Source organism: Eutrigla gurnardus (assembly GCF_963514095.1).
Source record: "Eutrigla gurnardus genome assembly, chromosome: 20".
NCBI classification, from domain to species: domain Eukaryota; kingdom Metazoa; phylum Chordata; class Actinopteri; order Perciformes; family Triglidae; genus Eutrigla; species Eutrigla gurnardus.
Window position 1 is genome coordinate 20969870 of NC_139931.1, and position 18178 is coordinate 20988047.

Sequence of the window (18178 nt, forward strand, 5' to 3'; positions counted from 1 at the left end):
CCACACTGTTGGTGAGGGAGATGAGTCCCAGAGGCTCGCCTGCAGTTCCATCTACAGCCAGAGAGGCCGCTAGAAGCAACGCATCTCAAATCTTAACAACTGACAGTTTGGGCCTTAGTTTCGTAGACCAGGTGCAGTCGGGGTACAGCGCACCTGCGCCACGCCGACGGGGTGTGTCCGCCTGGACTTTGCAAGTTTCCAGTTTCCGGTTCCAGCTCGCGGCAAAGTTTCGCGTTTCCACGGACATGGACAACAGTTCACTGAGGCGCGAGACCAGGCACAAGCTGCTGTATTTTTTTTTAATATTTTTTCAGGCATAGACGCATTTTATCAGCAGTGGATAGATATGAAAAACAGGAGAGAGAGAGGGAGATGTTTTGGTCCGAGAGGTCCAAGTTTCAGCTGTGTTAATTCAGTCAGGCTGGGTTTCCGTTACGCGTGCCATCCGCCTTTGATCTGACGTCAGATGTGACGGGACAATCTATATAGATATAAATTCACGTGTTGATTCAATTAGTTGCATTAAATAGTGCTTGTTGTGATTATTTATTGCATTTAAATGTGCCTGGAACTGTGGAAACCTGCCTGTGAGGTCTTGGTGACGTGTACGCACTGCGCGCCAGTCAGCCAAACTGCCACTCCGCCAGCTGTAATTCGCCTTACGCCAAGAGTAGACCAGGTTGGAGCTGGCGGGCTTTCGGCGCAGTCTCGGCGAGGCTTTTTGCCACGAAACTTCCGCTGCACCAAGCTGAATCTGTGACGCCTCCCCCTGCTGCGCCGCCACACCCATCTTGGCGCAGGCGATCCACCAAACTGCCAAACTGACCGTGCGCAAGGCTGCGCTGGTCGAAACTTGCATTGCGCCGGCTCCGCCACCCTGTGCTGCGCCACGAAACTATGTGAAGACAAATATGCAAAAAATGAAGAAACCAGAAAGGAGGCAAATACTTTTCCATTGCACTGTAAACACTGCATCCTCAGCAACCTTCCCCTCCCACTGGGCATTCTGTAGCAGCTCAAGGCTATTGATTATTTTGATCTAAAAGTTGAAGCCGATCGTATCTCATCTCATCCATGGTATGAGAGTCTGCTAAGACCTTCATGCATGTCTTCCTCATTCCCCAACATGTCTGTTGTCTGGAATAAAGACTTCCAAAAAGAATGTGAAACCTTCTTATCTAACACCACAGAAAAGCTTTAGCTTTAACTATAGCCATTATGAAGAGGCAAAGACCGATACAATTCTGTGTGCTGTGTTTTGCTTCTGTGTTCAGATGTCTTCGGCGAGTGTTACCAGAACAGCGAGAGTCGCTCCTTCACTCTCCTTATAAGGAAGTCTCCAGTGTGGGGCGGAGCTACATGCCTACAGATGGCCACAGCGGCTGACGCCCGCCTTTTCTTCAGCCATGATGGTGTTCAGGTAGAGATGCTGTTCTCCTGCCGTCAGTAGGAATGAATTATGATACCGGAGTCGGACCAGACTTTATAAAATGACAGCTGATATATCAATACCAACTGTGGAGATAAATGTCATGAGTGCTGCTCCCTGCTGTAGGCCCTGCTGTCTCAGATCTGGTGGGGTGACATGGAAAGGAGTACTGAGGTCTGGAAACTGGTTCTCACCTTCTTCCTGCCCCCTCTCCTCTACACACACCTCATCAGTTTCAGGTCAGTGCTGTTCTAACGCGGTGCTATGCTGTGTGATCAGTGTCCTGTGTCCTGTCTCTCTGCCATTCTTCTCCCTCCACCAACCTGTCTCCCTGTCACTCTTCTCCCTCCACCAGCCTGTCTCCCCCACTCTTCTCCCTCCACCAACCTGTCTCCCTGTCACTCTTCTCCCTCCACCAACCTGTCTCCCTGTCACTCTTCTCCCTCCACCAACCTGTCTCCCCCCTCTTCTCCCTCCACCAGCCTGTCTCCCTGTCACTCTTCTCCCTCCACCAACCTGTCTCCCTGTCACTCTTCTCCCTCCACCAACCTGTCTCCCCCCTCTTCTCCCTCCACCAACCTGTCTCCCTGTCACTCTTCTCCCTCCACCAACCTGTCTCCCCCACTCTTCTCCCTCCACCAACCTGTCTCCCTGTCACTCTTCTCCCTCCACCAACCTGTCTCCCTGTCACTCTTCTCCCTCCACCAGCCTGTCTCCCCCCTCTTCTCCCTCCACCAACCTGTCTCCCTGTCACTCTTCTCCCTCCACCAGCCTGTCTCCCCCCTCTTCTCCCTCCACCAACCTGTCTCCCTGTCACTCTTCTCCCTCCACCAGCCTGTCTCCCCCCTCTTCTCCCTTCACCAACCTGTCTCCCTGTCACTCTTCTCCCTCCACCAGCCTGTCTCCCCCCTCTTCTCCCTCCACCAACCTGTCTCCCTGTCACTCTTCTCCCTCCACCAGCCTGTCTCCCCCCTCTTCTCCCTCCACCAACCTGTCTCCCTGTCACTCTTCTCCCTCCACCAGCCTGTCTCCCCCCTCTTCTCCCTCCACCAACCTGTCTCCCTGTCACTCTTCTCCCTCCACCAACCTGTCTCCCTGTCACTCTTCTCCCTCCACCAGCCTGTCTCCCCCACTCTTCTCCCTCCACCAACCTGTCTCCCTGTCACTCTTCTCCCTCCACCAACCTGTCTCCCTGTCACTCTTCTCCCTCCACCAGCCTGTCTCCCCCCTCTTCTCCCTCCACCAACCTGTCTCCCTGTCACTCTTCTCCCTCCACCAACCTGTCTCCCTGTCACTCTTCTCCCTCCACCAGCCTGTCTCCCCCCTCTTCTCCCTCCACCAACCTGTCTCCCTGCCAATCTTCTCCCTCCACCAACCTGTCTCCCTGCCACTCTTCTCCCTCCACCAACCTGTCTCCCTGTCACTCTTCTCCCTCCACCAACCTGTCTCCCTGTCACTCTTCTCCCTCCACCATCCTGTCTCCCTGTCACTCTTCTCCCTCCACCAGCCTGTCTCCCTGTCACTCTTCTCCCTCCACCAACCTGTCTCCCTGTCACTCTTCTCCCTCCACCAACCTGTCTCCCTGTCACTCTTCCCCCTCCACCAACCTGTCTCCCTGTCACTCTTCTCCCTCCACCAGCCTGTCTCCCTGTCACTCTTCTCCCTCCACCAACCTGTCTCCCTGTCACTCTTCTCCCTCCACCAACCTGTCTCCCTGTCACTCTTCCCCCTCCACCAACCTGTCTCCCTGTCACTCTTCTCCCTCCACCAGCCTGTCTCCCTGTCACTCTTCTCCCTCCACCAACCTGTCTCCCTGTCACTCTTCTCCCTCCACCAACCTGTCTCCCTGTCACTCTTCCCCCTCCACCAACCTGTCTCCCTGTCACTCTTCTCCCTCCACCAGCCTGTCTCCCTGTCACTCTTCTCCCTCCACCAACCTGTCTCCCTGTCACTCTTCTCCCTCCACCTGTCTTCCTTGGTCCATTTCCTAAAAAAAGTCTCACTTCTTTTTCTCTATATCTCCGTGTGTTCACCAACTCATCTAAAAAACACCTGCTGAGGTTTTCAGCTGAAGATCATCAGTGTTTAAAGTCAGCAGGCTGAAATCATCCTGTGTTGAATGTGAGGTTTACAGTTTAGACAGCGGTGTGTTAACATTTGAACAAAGTGCTTTAAATCCACAGTGTTGTGCAGGTTGTGGTTAAAGTCAAGAGAGAAGTGTGGAGAGTTTATAAAACTGTGTTCAAGCAATGAAGAAGGAGCTAGAGTTTGGTCCACATGAACTGCTGCTGTGCAGACTGTGTCCGCTGTCGTTTAGCAATCGGGGAAAAAAACTATAATACAGACAACTTTAAAACAACTTGAACTCATTTACTTTTCAATGGTTTGACAAACGAGTGAAACATGCCATGTGTTGTGTTTGTTGCCGTCACAGAGAAGAGGAGGAGGATAAGTCCAAAGCGTTACACTACAGCAGAGACACTGACAGTCTGGATGGGAATGACGCCAGTGTCTTCTCCCTTGCTGACATTCTACATAAGTAAATACAAACATAAAACAGCACATATATCAGATAGGGTTACTGTTTTCCTTCTCAGTTGTAACGAAATGACCTTATTCTTTGTTTGGGGTCACAGTGAGGAAGATGCTGAAGAGTTCAGTGCTTTTAAAGAAAACCAGAAAGGTGAGTTTGTCCAGATATTCTTTGACTGGTAGCACTCAGTGGCTACTTTCTTAGGTTGCACCTCCACATGTGTTTGTTTGATAACTGTTAATACTATACACAAAGTAAAAAGCGACATCCGAATCTGTCTTCAACTTTCAGAGTGCTGATTGCTGCTCTATTCTACGTTAACTGAAGCTTTTCCAGATGTTTTGGCAGCAGTTGAATGAATGAGCGATAAGCAATAATCAAGATGAGACAGCACTACATCTTGTGTAGTACCTGTGAGGTGCAACTTGTACTATGACATGGGGAGCATCTCCTAATAAGAAATACCTCAATTTAAGCAACTTTTTTCATGGGATTACCCCAGGACAGTTGCTCATCAAGGATTACCCCAAGAGTGTCGCCTTGCTGACATGCTTAAGGGAGTTCATCTTGTTTTTGTTGTCTGGGAAGATTCTCAGTCATCCAGGTCCTGGAAATCTTTGAAAGTTGTATCGTAAGCAGCTGGACTTGCTTGAATATGAGTCTCCTGAAGAGCATGTTCACTACGTCCACACCACCCTGCAGCACCTCTTAGAGAATTCCCTGTATGTGAAGGCTGAGAAGTGCGAGTTCTAGGCCCCTCAAGTCTCTTTACCGGGCTACATTGTCACCCAGGGAAGCATGCAGATGGACTTGAAGAATGTGTCAGCTGTTGTGTCCTGGCCACATGTAAATTGCTACGATGGATCATGGGCGTTGCTAATTTCCACCAGAGGTTCATCCATGGTTACAGCTCCATTGTTGCCCCACTAACAGCCCTTCCCTCCTCGTGCTGTTTCAATAGACCACTGCAGCTGATGAAGGCTTTCGAGACCTCCAGGTATCCGATCCCGATCGGCAGTTTGTGGTGGGGGTGGTGGGGGCTGTCCCCATCAACCAGAAACTCCATCCCTGTGCATTCTTCTCCAGATGTCTGTCACAGGACAAACAAAATATGATAATAGGAATAAGGAGCCACTGGCAGTCAAGTTGGTGCAGGAGATTGGAATCACTGGTTGGAAGGAACCCAGTTAACATTCTCGGTTCGGTCTGACCACAAGAATTTGGAGTATATTCCACATTGCTCACTTTGTTCACATAATTTTCTGACATTAAAAGAGAAAAGAGAGTGAGGGGCAACAGACCGAGGAGGGTCCTCTACATGTGTAGAAGAAAATGCGTTACCTTACAGTTATTATTTTTATCTCATACTAATATTCCTTTCTCTTGTACTCATCAAATGTCCTGCTGTTCCTATTTGATTGTGTTTAACTTTTGTTAGTTTTATAAGAAGACCTTTTGGTCTTTCCCCTTTCCTGGACCGTCTCCGAAACATCTTTATCTCACATTGATTGATCAAGGCCTGATGAATGGCCCCTGTTGTGACATTGTGTAGAGAAACCCAGCTGCCCTGAGAGCAGCCACATCTTTTGGTTTTTCTCAGGAAGTCTCTTCCTCTTGGAGGAGACATGTATTGAATCAATACAAATCCACTCATCACACCTTCCTTCTTGTTCTCTATAAAGCCCAAGTTATGCTTCCGTGTTGACACAACGCAAGGGGGCTTACGGACCCCTTATGTCCTTGCGGACCCACTGCAAGTGCCTGACGTGCACCTCCCAAAAATCCTAGACGCGTGTCGAGGCGACGCAGCACCAACGCAGCGGCATTGGCTGTGATTGGTCCGCTAACTACATCCGCTGGAGACCGCTTTTCCGATTTCCACTCATAAACACGGCATTTAAACTTTTAATATTTTTATTGTTTGCACCTTGTCGCTTTTGCACAAAGAAATAAAACACTGAAAAATTGTGGATGTTTAAAGCCGGATGGTAAACAAATAGGCTATAACGAGGCTAACGACGATATATGTCAAGAGTCTCGGTCGGTCGGTCAGTCTTTACAAAAAACATAGCGCCCTCTACCGGTGTTGCATTGAATTGCATTTCGACACGTAAACCCAACGCAGAACCATCACGGTCTCCAAGTAACTGTGTGGCCGTTGCGTGATTACTACGCGGAAGCATAACCAAGGCTTAAAACTCTCTTTTGCCCCACTCTTGTCAGAAAGGATTTTATGGCAACGCTGTAACTTCCCTTTTCCACTGTCAGTGATTAAACTTCATCTGAACCAGCCACACAATTGGACCATAAGAGATTTCTTCCACACTTATTATTTGTAGACACATTTTTTTTTTAAAGTTTTCCTCATTTTGGCTGTGCCCTGGTATATGACGTCTGCATCTTCCTAATTGTATCAAGAACACAGTGAGATACTAAATTCAGCAAACACAAATGATACAAGTTTACACTCACTGTACTGGTGACTGAATAATAGGTGTTGGTGTTTTAAGCATGTGTACAATAGGAAGCTGGCCACTGAGTGTGTATGCTAATATATTTTGTATGACTGGTTGTTGACATTCCTGTTTTCATTCTTTCACTTCAGACTCTCTACCATCCAACTGCAAGAGACCATTTTTTGTGTCACGGTGGAGACAGTTCTGGTTTGCCCCTGTCACCTCATTCCTTGGCAATGTGCTGTTGTACTTCCTGTTCCTCTGCCTGTTTGCCTATGTCCTGTTGGTGGACTTCAAGCCCCCGCCCCCTGATGGCCCCGAGACTCTGGAATTTGTGCTTTATTTCTGGGTTTTCACCTTAGTTTGTGAAGAGATGCGGCAGGTTGGTTACATACACATATTGGCACACACGTCTGCTGTTTACAATAGTCACAAACCACTTGTTTGTTGCCGTCTAACAAGCATTCACACTTATGGATCTGTTACTCAGACTGGATTGAGGACCCCAGCAGGGCTTTCAAAAGAGCAATATACTGTACGACATTCAGAGCATTAACATAGCAGCAAACAATGACATGCCTTGTAAAGATATAGTGGAGTAAGTCGCTCTCCCTCTGTGTGCATTATCTCCTTGCGTTGTTGAAAAAGCCGGCCGGCCATGCCTGCTTTGAGTGAATGTGTAGTAGGTTACCCCCAGGCAGCAAACCACTGCTCTGAAAAGTGATGCCGAAATCCCTTAAACTCTGTTTTAAAATGTGTTATTTTAGACGTTTCTATACCGGGAATGCTCCCAGTCTCCTATTATGCACCTTTAAAGGTTGAGTAGGTGATTCCATTCAGAAACACTTTCTGTTATATTACTTAAAATCCTCGTAACATACCGATAGCAATGAATACATTAAATGCTCTGACATGATCATTTAAAAAAAATGTCATCTGTGGCAGGACTGTAAAAACCCCGTCCAATCAAAAACGTCAGGCCGGAGAAAATAATTGGATGTCCTGCCTATCTGTCAACGCTTACTTCCTGATTGCACTCATCACTTGTTTGGTGTTCTGGGGGCGGGGCTTTGAATAGAGGTCTGAACAAAGGGGGCGGGGCTTTTTCAGTCCACCGATGCATTCAAAGTCAAAGTTTCTGTGGTTTTTCCATGCATGAACACTAAAGTAACGAGCCTGTGTAAGGCTGGAGGAGAGAGGAGGTGAACATATAGATATCTGTTTTTAAATGTAGGGAGTAAAAGTAAATACTCTTAAGTACAATAATCAAGTACTTGTACCTTGTTACTTTCCACTTCTGCTGAATGCTAACTGAATACCACAACACGTAAACCATATGTGTCTCCCACTGACACCCACACACTGTACACTGATGTCCACATCCATCCACACACGACCTTGACTCTTCTCTCTCTGGTTGACAGAGCTTCTTTGTGGGCAGCATCTTCCTCCTCCAGAGGATTAAAAAGTACATCCAGGATATGTGGAACAAGTGCGACCTCACAGCCATCGCTCTCTTTTCATTGGGTCTGTGCTGCAGGTGACTCTTCTGACACGCCAAGCAAAGTTATTCTGGAGCCAGACGGCCCCGATGCTAGTCCTTTTGTATTCTCACAGACGAGCTCAAAAGCCACTATCAGTAGCGATGCCAGTAGGCCTATGTCATTTTGTTGTGTTATGAGTGTGTTATGTTCAGTATAACATGTGAAACCAGAACGCTGTAAAGAGGGAAAGGGTTCCTGGGCTGATCCAGTGGCTGAACAGATGAGGATGAGAGATTGGGAATCAGCTGACAGGCAGGCGGCGATCCGAGCACAAGGAAACGGATGATGAACTCAGGGATCAAAAACACATCAACTCTCAGAAACCACTTTAGCCTAACAAATGTGCTGAATAAATGTGATCCTCAGAAGGATGCAGCCACGGAATTGGGACACAGCTAGCGATCTGTCAGGTTAGCGTTTAGCAATGGCTAGGAAGGGTAAAGCCAATCAGATGCAGAGTAGCGGCGGCTCGTAATCTCAGTTTTGTCACTCCCATGTGCAGCCAATCATAATACGTGACACCATCTGGAAAGGTAGGACCTTGAGCCAATCTGACAGGCCGAGCACATCTGGTATCTGCAGCGACTAGTAGCCACGCCCACAAGCACCTCTGAAAGACACACAGGGAGACCAAGGGGCCCAGGAGAGCTGGGAACAGATGCACAAGGCAGAGACCATGTAGTGTCCAGATCACAAACTCATCCCTGCTCTCTACTTACTATCCAGGTAGTTCTACGTAGAGGACTACATAGAAGGACTATGTAGAGGACTATGTAGAGGACTACGTAGAGGACTATGTAGTGGACTATGTAGAGGGTTTTGTAGAGGACTACATAGGGGATTACATACATTATACAAACACAATACATACATATATTTAAAGAGAAGTACACGTGTACCAGCTGGTTTGTTGCGTTGCCACTAAAATACTAAGTTCCCCATTCATATGTCCATAATGTTGGGGAATATGTTGTTTAATATATCACCAGTGACGGACTGCGCTGTTTTATTTTCCAGAATGTTTCCCTCGTCATATAAGTTTGGCCGAGCGGTGCTGGCCATAGACTTCATGGTCTTCACACTACGTCTGATCCACATCTTCGCCATCCACAAACAGCTTGGGCCTAAGATCATCATCGTTGGTAAAATGGTGAGTGCACACAGAACTCTGAGCCGTAGCCAGCCGTCGCCAGTACGCAGTAGCTTTTGTATGAACATTTGAGCTGAAGGTCACCAGTTAACACGGTCACCGGTTAAACTGGAACACCATTGTGATGAGAAACTGTCAGTCCTACACCAGCACACTCTCTCTCTGCTTCCCTCAGGTGAAGGATGTCTTCTTCTTCCTCTTTTTTCTGGCTGTGTGGCTCATGGCTTACGGAGTGGCCAATCAGGCGCTCCTCTACTCGTATGATCCCCGACCTCTTTGGATATTCCGCCGAGTGTTCTACAGACCATACCTGCACATTTTTGGACAAATACCCATAAATGAAATGGATGGTGAGCGTCCCCTCTCTGTCAAGCACCATGACCTTTGGTCCCGCAGTGTCATCCATGTTTGAGCTGCTCGCTTCACAAGTCCAATTTGACTTGAAGGTTAATTGCAGATTGTTATGAAGTTTAAGTTAAGTTTAATAAGATGAAAGACATTTTAGTCAGTAAGGACATTTGAAATCCCCAATATTAATTTCATTCAATTCATAACATTTTGGAAAAAGTTTGAATACAATCTATTCTTGATAAGCGTGGCCTTCACAACACATAGACAATGCAAAGCCTTCCTAAAGATGCCTTTCCACTTGGTTTAGCAATTTGCAACTGAATACATTTTTCTGCAGCAAATTTTATAATTAAATAATTGAAAGTCTAAATTCCTCCATTCAGACAATGTATACTTTAATCCAAGGTGTACAGTTTTAATCATATTTATTAATTAAAGCAGTTAGCTTGTGGTCTTGCAGACAGACCTAACGAAGCATGTCTTGACACTTCTTACTGATCACCGTCATTATGGAGTTATTTCAATATCCTTTTTATGGGTTTATTGCTATAATATCACAGCTAAAGAGTTTATTTTCAGTTCACAACATGTTCAAAGCAGCAATAGTGGTTATTTCATTCATAATGGATGAAACCTGGCTGATGTCTACATGGACTGAAGCCTTTCTCCCATCCCCCCACCATCTGTAGTCTTTCTCAGTATGTATAACTACGTCTCTAGCTCTGTGGTTAATTCATATGTCACCTTTGGCCTTCCGTCTAGCTGATAAATTGGGGGAAGTACAGTGTACGAACGACACCAGGCAAATCAAGGAGGGAATGGAGCCCTGTATGAGCGAGTACGCCAACGGGCTGGTCGTCATCCTCCTCGTCATCTATCTGCTGTTCACCAACATCGTGTTGGTCAACCTACTCATAGCCATGTTCAGGTACTCCAGCATGTAGAGTCTTTGCTTCATTGACAAAACAGATTCCAAATATCTACTTCTGTATGCCTGTATGTTGTAGAACATGGAAACCCAGCTTTGTCCCCTTTATGATGTATAATGACATGTCAATGTACTGTCTACAGCTATACCTTCTCCAAAGTACAGGAGCGCAGCGACACCTACTGGAAGTTTCAGCGCTACAACCTGATTGTGGAGTACCACTCGAGGCCCTGCCTGGCGCCGCCCTTCATCATCATCTCACACCTCCACCTTTTCATCAAGAGATACGTCTTCCAGATCCCCTCAGCCAAAAGCAAACACTTTGGTGAGAAGTAGCATGAATTCAGTATGCACCTAGAGCTGTGTCTTGGGGGTACCAGGACAAGTGACCCCAGTTCACTAACTCAGGAAAAGGAGGTTTTTGAGTTTTTTTTCTGGGGCCGCCCAGGAAATATTCGTGTCACATTTCGACTCTGAAGAGTAACTAAACCCCCAAAGCTGAAAACCAATGTATCTGGTTATTTAGTTGTGTTGTTGGTGGATTCTGGTCCAAATCTTGACATTTAAACGCAAAATAATTGAATTACACATATCGTGCTATAAATGTGCAAAACGACTGCCCTCTAATGGTTGAAACCTGAAACTCATCAACTGTGCATTAGAAGTGAACGTAGTCATGGTGACGTGACCCATTGGTAAACTCATGGTTACACTGTTTACTGAGATAATAAATCAAGAGAGAAGTAAGGTTGCAATTGAATTTTACAATTGGGCTGATCTGGAGCCAGGTGACTTACAGGAGCCAGCTTTAGACGCCAACAAAAGATAGATGGCGTGTCTCTCCACGTCTCCATCTTTGCACATGTTGATACTATTTTTTTCACTTCCGAGAGGACATTTTTGAATTTCCTGGCTGAGGGCTCTTTCACATTGAACAGATCTGGTTTAGGTGGTCTGGGCATCTGTCCAGAATGGATGGCGCAGCATGTGTTCCTGTTTCAGGTACACGACCACGTGCATCCATGTGTGTTTTCTGCTAGTGCCCTCACTCCAATCATATTCCTGCTCTTCTCTGTACTCAGTCCTGGAGCTGCGGGGCAGGAACGCCAGCCGCCTCAACACGTGGGAGGCTATCCAGAAAGAAAACCTCCTCACAGCTCAGAATAAGCGTCAGAGGGAGAGTGACACAGTACGACTTAAATGTACATCCATCAAGTAAGTTGCCTCCGCAGTTGTTTAAACTTTATAAAATGTTAAACAATGTAAACGTGTAACAGAAATTTCCTTGACCGTTCATTACAGAAGATTACATTTGACTGACAAAAAAAAATTGGAGAATATGAAACCCAGCCAATACATAAGCTGTAAATAATATCGCTACCCAAGTACAGTGGAGATAACTATTGGATATAAAGTTATACATTTTGCATTTGATCAAACAAAATAAGTATTTGATCCCCTACAAACCAGCAAGAATTCTGGCTCCCATAGACCGGTTCTATGCCCATGAGGCACACAAGTTCAGTCCTGTTAATTTAAGAAAGTCCTCCTAGTCTCTGCTCATTATGGGTATAAAGCACACCTGTCAACAGAATCAATCTCTGCCATTCTAACCTCTTCATCACCATGGCCAAGACTAAAGAACTTTCAAAGGACAGCAGGGACACGATTGTAGACCTGCACAAGGCTAGAATTGGCTACAAGACCTTCAGCAAGAAGCCTAGTGAGACGGAGACACTGTTCGGCCCAGAACTACACAGGAGGAGCTTGGTATTGATCTCAAGCAGTAGCGGCGCAAGGATTTCAATTTTGGATGTGCCAAGGTAACTTTGGCTGGGAATCTTCTTATTATCCACCCATAACGGCGCGGCTGATCTCCAGGGACCACAGTCGCCAAGAAAACCATTGGTAAGGGATTGAAGTCCTGCAGTGTCCACGAGGTCCACCCGCTCAAGAACCACATGTACAGGCCCGTCTGAAGCCAATGAACACCTGAATGATTCAGAGAAGGCTTTGGAGAAGGTGATGTGGTCGGATTGAAACCAAAATTGAACTCTGGCATGAACTCGACTTGTCGTGTTTAGAGGGAGAGAAATCCTGTATACAATCTCAAGAATACCATCCGTCCAGCACGGAGGTGGAAACATTATGCTCTGGGGCCGTTTCTCTGCTAAGGGTACAAGACGATTTCACCACGCTGAGGGGCCAATGGACGGGGCAGAGCACTGAAGATTCGTCGTGGAGGGTCTTCTTGCATGACAACGACCCAAGACGTGCGACCAAGGCAACAAAGGAGTGGCTCAAGAAGAATCACATTAAGGTCATTGAGTGGCCAAGCCAGTTTCCAGACCTTAATCCTATAGAACATTTGTGGAGTGAGCTGAAGCTTCCAGTTGCCAAGCGACAGCATGGATCCTTCAGGATCTGTAGAGGATCTGTAAAGAGGAGTGGACCAGAATCCCTCCTAAGATGTGTGCAAACCTGGTGACCAACTACAATAAATCTCTGGCTTTTGTGCTTGCCAACAAGGTTTCCTCCACTCATGATTTGATGGGGATGAAATACTTCTGTTGACTTTTATACTCACAATGAGCAGAGACTAGATACTAGATACTTTCTTAAAGTAGAACCGGTCTGTGGGAGCCAGAAGTCTTGCTGGTTCCTACGGGATCAAATACTTATTTTTGTTTGATCAAATGCAAATTAATTTATAACTTTATATCATGTGTTTTTTCAGGACTTCTTGTTGATATTCTGTTTCTATTTGACCAAACACATAACAATGATAGACTGCTCATTTCATACAAACCAAATCAGAGGAGCAAATCATTATTTCTATGTTTATTCCATGTGACGAATTTAGTTTTCTATGTGTGTGTGTGTGTGTGTGTGTGTTTCTGCAGGGTGGACAGTGTGTTAAAACAGATGACAGAGATCCGGGACCATGACCGAAGGTTGCGGCTGCTGGAGGCTGAGGTCAGCAACACCTTAGGATGTGGGGAGCTCCATGTGGGCCAGTCATCATCCGTCATAGTGCAGCCTAGAACCACAATCCAGCCAGAAACACACTGAATATTGGACAGACCCCTGGTGGTCCAGGTCAAATACAAGAGCCCATAACGAGTAGTTGCTCTGTTTGCTTTGGCAGATTGATATGAGTATATACCGTGTGTGTGTGTGTGTGTGTGTGTGTGTGTGTGTGTGTGTGTGTGTGTGTGTGTGTGTGTGTGTGTGTGTGTGTGTGTGTGTGTGTGTGTGTGTGTGTGTGTGTGTGTGTGTGCAGGGTGTCTGGTTCATCTGCAGCTGTCTTATTCATAATAATAAAAAGACAATACACTACACATGAGGGTGAGCGTGTGGGTGAGCAAATAAGCCATAATAATAAAAATAACAAAAATATACATGAATTCTAAAACTACCTCACCAGGATTACTATCAAATCATTACCCAAAACTACAATAATAAGCAGCAAGCCTTCATTTTCTTTATGAAACTATAAAATGCCATGAAGGGGTCTTTTGTAAAGGCTATTTGTGTTGTAATAAATAATTTTAAAAAAGACCCTGATTCCCCAAATCACATGGAGGGGCCTGTTTCTTAGGGATGGACTGCCGTCTCCTTTAATAAGTGGATATGATGTGGCAGCTAACAACTGCTCAGCACTCACCTGTCCGTCTGTCTGCCTGTCTGTCTGTCTGTCTGTCTGCCTGCCTGTCTCTCCCAGCTGGAGTACTGCTGCAGCGCCCTCTCCTGGATGACAGACGCTCTGTCTCAGAGTAACCTGATAAATGCTGGACGGCCCCCTCCGCTCCTCAGGTAAAGCTCACTAACACCCATCTGAAACCCTGGTGTTGGTTCAGATGCAGCTCACTGGTGCGGGAACATGAGCAGGCAGACGATCCAAATGGTTTTAATACGAGGTTTAGTTTTTAATACGATGATGCGAAGGTGATTATTGAAGCCCTTCCACCCACGCTCTCCTTCACAAACACCCATCTTTGTCTTCTTTTAGGGGGTCAGGGGTCCTTAGGGAGATAGCAGATGAACAGTAGATGCCACATGGAAGTGGTAGCTCAGCTCTTCTAGTCATACATCTCTAATAAATAATAATTGTTAGGCGCATATTCAAATGTTGAAATGTTGAGAGTGTATATGCGTTTAGAACAGTATGATGGAAGATAATAATTATGTCTCATATTTTTACACAGATTTGGTGCAAAATTAAAAAAAAGAATTTTGATTAAACAAATGACCAAACCCTTGCGACATTCCCTTTCAGTTATCTAGTCTGATCGAGGGAAAACCTGTAAATATGGCCATACCAGTTTGTCCTTCGCTAACATTTTAAAATTGTATTGTATGTACTGTAAAGCGATTTGAGTATGGAAAGCGCTTGATTAAATCAAATGTATTATTATTATTGTTATTATGAAATTTGAATCCAAACAAGATGAAAATATAACACTAGGTTACAACTAATTGTTGCATAATTCACTGGTGATAATTTTCCATTAGGTGTTGGTGCTGTGTCTGTCACTTCTGGGTCAGCCTGCATAGTTTGTGGGGAATTTATTTTTGTTTCTTTTCTACATTTGTTGCAGATCTGACTCCAACGTCTCCAACCTGATGGCCTGAACTCCAGGATTACACACACACACACACACACAAACACACACACACACACACACACACACACACAGAGAGAGAGTTTCCTCATGTTCACCGTTTGCTTTTCTGCTAACCATGTTGTTTCTTTTGCTTTGTTGATTTCAGATGTTTGTTGTTTGAGACAATATACAGACTTTCATTTATTTAGAGTAATGGCGGCAAGTCAAATTGTATTCATAGGGGCTTTAAATATGTGACTTTTGACCCCCACATGTGATCTTGAGCACCTTGTTAATACCTTTGCAAAGTAGTGAACTGATGTCAGAGACTATAATTTAGCTCTTCTTAACCACGGGCGGCGAGTGCCATCTTGTAGGTGAGACAAGTTTTAGTAAATGAATGAAATGATGAAAAGTAATTTAAAGTTGCTATTGACAACATTGATAACATCCAGCCACTAGATGTCGGACTCGCTCTCCCCAATTCCATTGCATTCACGTTGGGTTTCTTCTTCCGTGGTATGAATTCATTTTGCAACCTGTATCTATACATTTCACACAAACTGGTGAACTCGGTCTACGTAACATGTAGCCGGACTTCACTGCTTTTAATAATGGCTCTGTATATTAGCTCATGCTAATTGCTTGCTGGCTATGGTTCACCATTGTGGTTAGCTAAGCAGTAAAGGTCTGTTATAGTGAGAAGTAGAGTTTAAACCTGTCTAAACATTTCTATATTTGAGTTTAGATGCGAGGCTGCGATGTGTGTAAGCTAGTGATGAGCGTAGTGGCGTTCACAGGTGACGGTTGGTGACTAAAGCTGCTTCCATATACGTCAGCTGACTCCAGACCAGCTTAGCAATATTATTATTATTAACTTGCATCTTTGTTGGCTAATAACAGCCAAGAGTAAATTAGACAATAATGCCACTTTTTTTATTCCCACCAAACCTGTTGATTCAAATGCATTTAATTCACATTTATTTTTTGTGCTATTTCAAAAGTTGGCTTGAAATTAGCTTGAAGACGGAATGGAAACATGGCTAATAAGACCATTGTTCTGATCCGCTATGACAGCGGTCAGTTGTCTTGTGGCCTGAAGGAATGAGGCTTCCCAGTCCCTTGTTTTGCTCAAAGGTTCATTTCTGGAAGCTTCATTCAGTGCTCACTGACATCTGCTGCTAGAGTTAAAGGAAAACACCAGCGCATTTCCATACTGAACTATGTTCTGCTCTGATCTTAGACGAGGTTATACATACCTCCCTCTCCTCTGTGCGTGCACTCAATGGCTCTTGCGCGCACTCCGCGCAGCGCTAATTTGCTAGCATGTAGCTTGGCCCAGTATATTCCTTAGGATCCAAAGGGGGGTGAAGTTAGAAGCGACCAAGCACTTCCACGTTGTCCCTATTTAAATACGGTTACGTGAGTAGTTACACGACCCAAGTTTGGTTACACAAAATGAAACATGCCAATTTTTCTAAGCGGATAACAAGGATAACTATATAGTATGGCGGAATAACAACTGGAAGCACTTCGACGTCGGCGCAGTAATATCATCACTCAAAACATGACGGGACTATATACCTTCTGCTTGTTTTCACAACCCTGTACGATGCACGTTATAACCATGATGTTTGATTGTTCACAAACTATCTTACTACGACCTGATGCTTCCTCAACTGTGCACAAACTACTACAGGTAGTGCAGGCGACGGCGTGCAGGTCACGTAGGTTCTATTGACGGAAGTAAGAGGGGGAGCGGACCGATGATATTACTGTGCCGACGTCGAAGTGCTTCCAGTTGTTATTCCGCCATACTATATAGTTATCCTTGTTATCCGCTTAGAAAAATTGGCATGTTTCATTTTGTGTAACCAAACTTGGGTCGTGTAACTACTCACGTAACCGTATTTAAATAGGGACAACGTGGAAGTGCTTGGTCGCTTCTAACTTCACCCCCCTTTGGATCCTAAGGAATATACTGGGACAAGCTACATGCTAGCAAATTAGCGCTGCGCGGAGTGCGCGCAAGAGCCATTGAGTGCACGCACAGAGGAGAGGGAGGTATGTATCACCTCGTCTAAGATCAGAGCAGAACATAGTTCAGTATGGAAATGCGGTGGTGTTTTCCTTTAAACTGTGACATCCAAGTCATTCAAATAGATCCTTGTTTAAAAAACAAACAAAATATAGATACAATATTTTAACAATAAAGGTATTTGTTGAACCCCTGTACAATAATAATAAAGTCTATTGTATTTTATTTAACTCTGCTATCCCTTTTTATCCCTAATAATGCCATTGGTTTGATTACCATTGGTGGTTGTGCTTTTCATTATGTCATGCACTCATTCTTCATTCGTAATATTTTGTGATAGAAGGCTTTATGTTTTTCTGGGGATGGGGCTTAATTATTTTTATTCAAAAACAGGATTTTTTTTTCACTGTTTCTGTTTGGGGCGGTTCCTCCTTTTGCAGATAACCTCTCCAGCCTTGGAGAACCCCCTCTCACAAGGCACTGATGATGCTGGCGAACACAGGAACCGCGAACACAGGAACCGCGTGCAATGTGGGACAAGTGTGGATACACATGTTTTTGTGTATGCCAGTACTCCAGTGGATCCCTATTTCTTCCTAACTTGTTTTGGTTGAAGAATCCTAGGGTTTTGAACCTTGGGTCTAACACAGTGACCATTGTCAGCACACTTAAGGACTCTTGCCACAATTTCTATGACATGCCTTAAAAGGTCAGCCACATCGTTACAAGGTTGAGGGAGAATCTGTTGTTTATCCTGTCTTGTCTAACTGTCTTTCTTATTGTCTTCACCCCCACCATTTTCTTTCATGTCTGACTGTTATTCATTTCAGTAAATGCATATTATGAATACATTTACTTTTGTTATATATACATACACACATTTCGAGTAGGGAGAACATTGTTTTACTTAGCCTTTATTTATACAGGTAATCTCATTGAGACCCAGGGTCTCATTAACAAGAGAGTTTTGAACCTCCATCCATCCATCGTCCAGTATTCAGGATCGCGGGGGGCTGGAGCCGATCCCAGCTGACATTGGGTGAAGGCAGGGTACACCTGGACAGGTAACCAGTCTATCACAGGGCTGACATGTAGAGACAGACAGGTAACCAGTCTATCACAGGGAGACATGTAGAGACAGA

The 18178-nt window shown here is 45.2% G+C and overlaps 1 protein-coding gene across 1 annotated transcript in view; it reads left to right on the plus strand.

The window, feature by feature from the left end:
- Positions 1–17266, plus strand: part of trpm4a (transient receptor potential cation channel, subfamily M, member 4a) — a 48854-nt gene extending 31588 nt beyond the window's left edge. Inside the window, exons 15-28 of the mRNA XM_084036212.1 lie at positions 1275–1420; positions 1556–1668; positions 3864–3968; positions 4066–4112; positions 6568–6800; positions 7843–7958; positions 8980–9112; positions 9288–9462; positions 10226–10391; positions 10535–10716; positions 11474–11606; positions 13295–13367; positions 14116–14207; positions 14993–17266. Coding sequence (XP_083892338.1) covers positions 1275–1420; positions 1556–1668; positions 3864–3968; positions 4066–4112; positions 6568–6800; positions 7843–7958; positions 8980–9112; positions 9288–9462; positions 10226–10391; positions 10535–10716; positions 11474–11606; positions 13295–13367; positions 14116–14207; positions 14993–15026 — 1748 coding nt within the window. The 3' untranslated portion in view covers positions 15027–17266. The remainder of the gene's footprint in view (positions 1–1274; positions 1421–1555; positions 1669–3863; positions 3969–4065; positions 4113–6567; positions 6801–7842; positions 7959–8979; positions 9113–9287; positions 9463–10225; positions 10392–10534; positions 10717–11473; positions 11607–13294; positions 13368–14115; positions 14208–14992) is intronic.
- Positions 17267–18178: the final 912 nt, after the last annotated feature.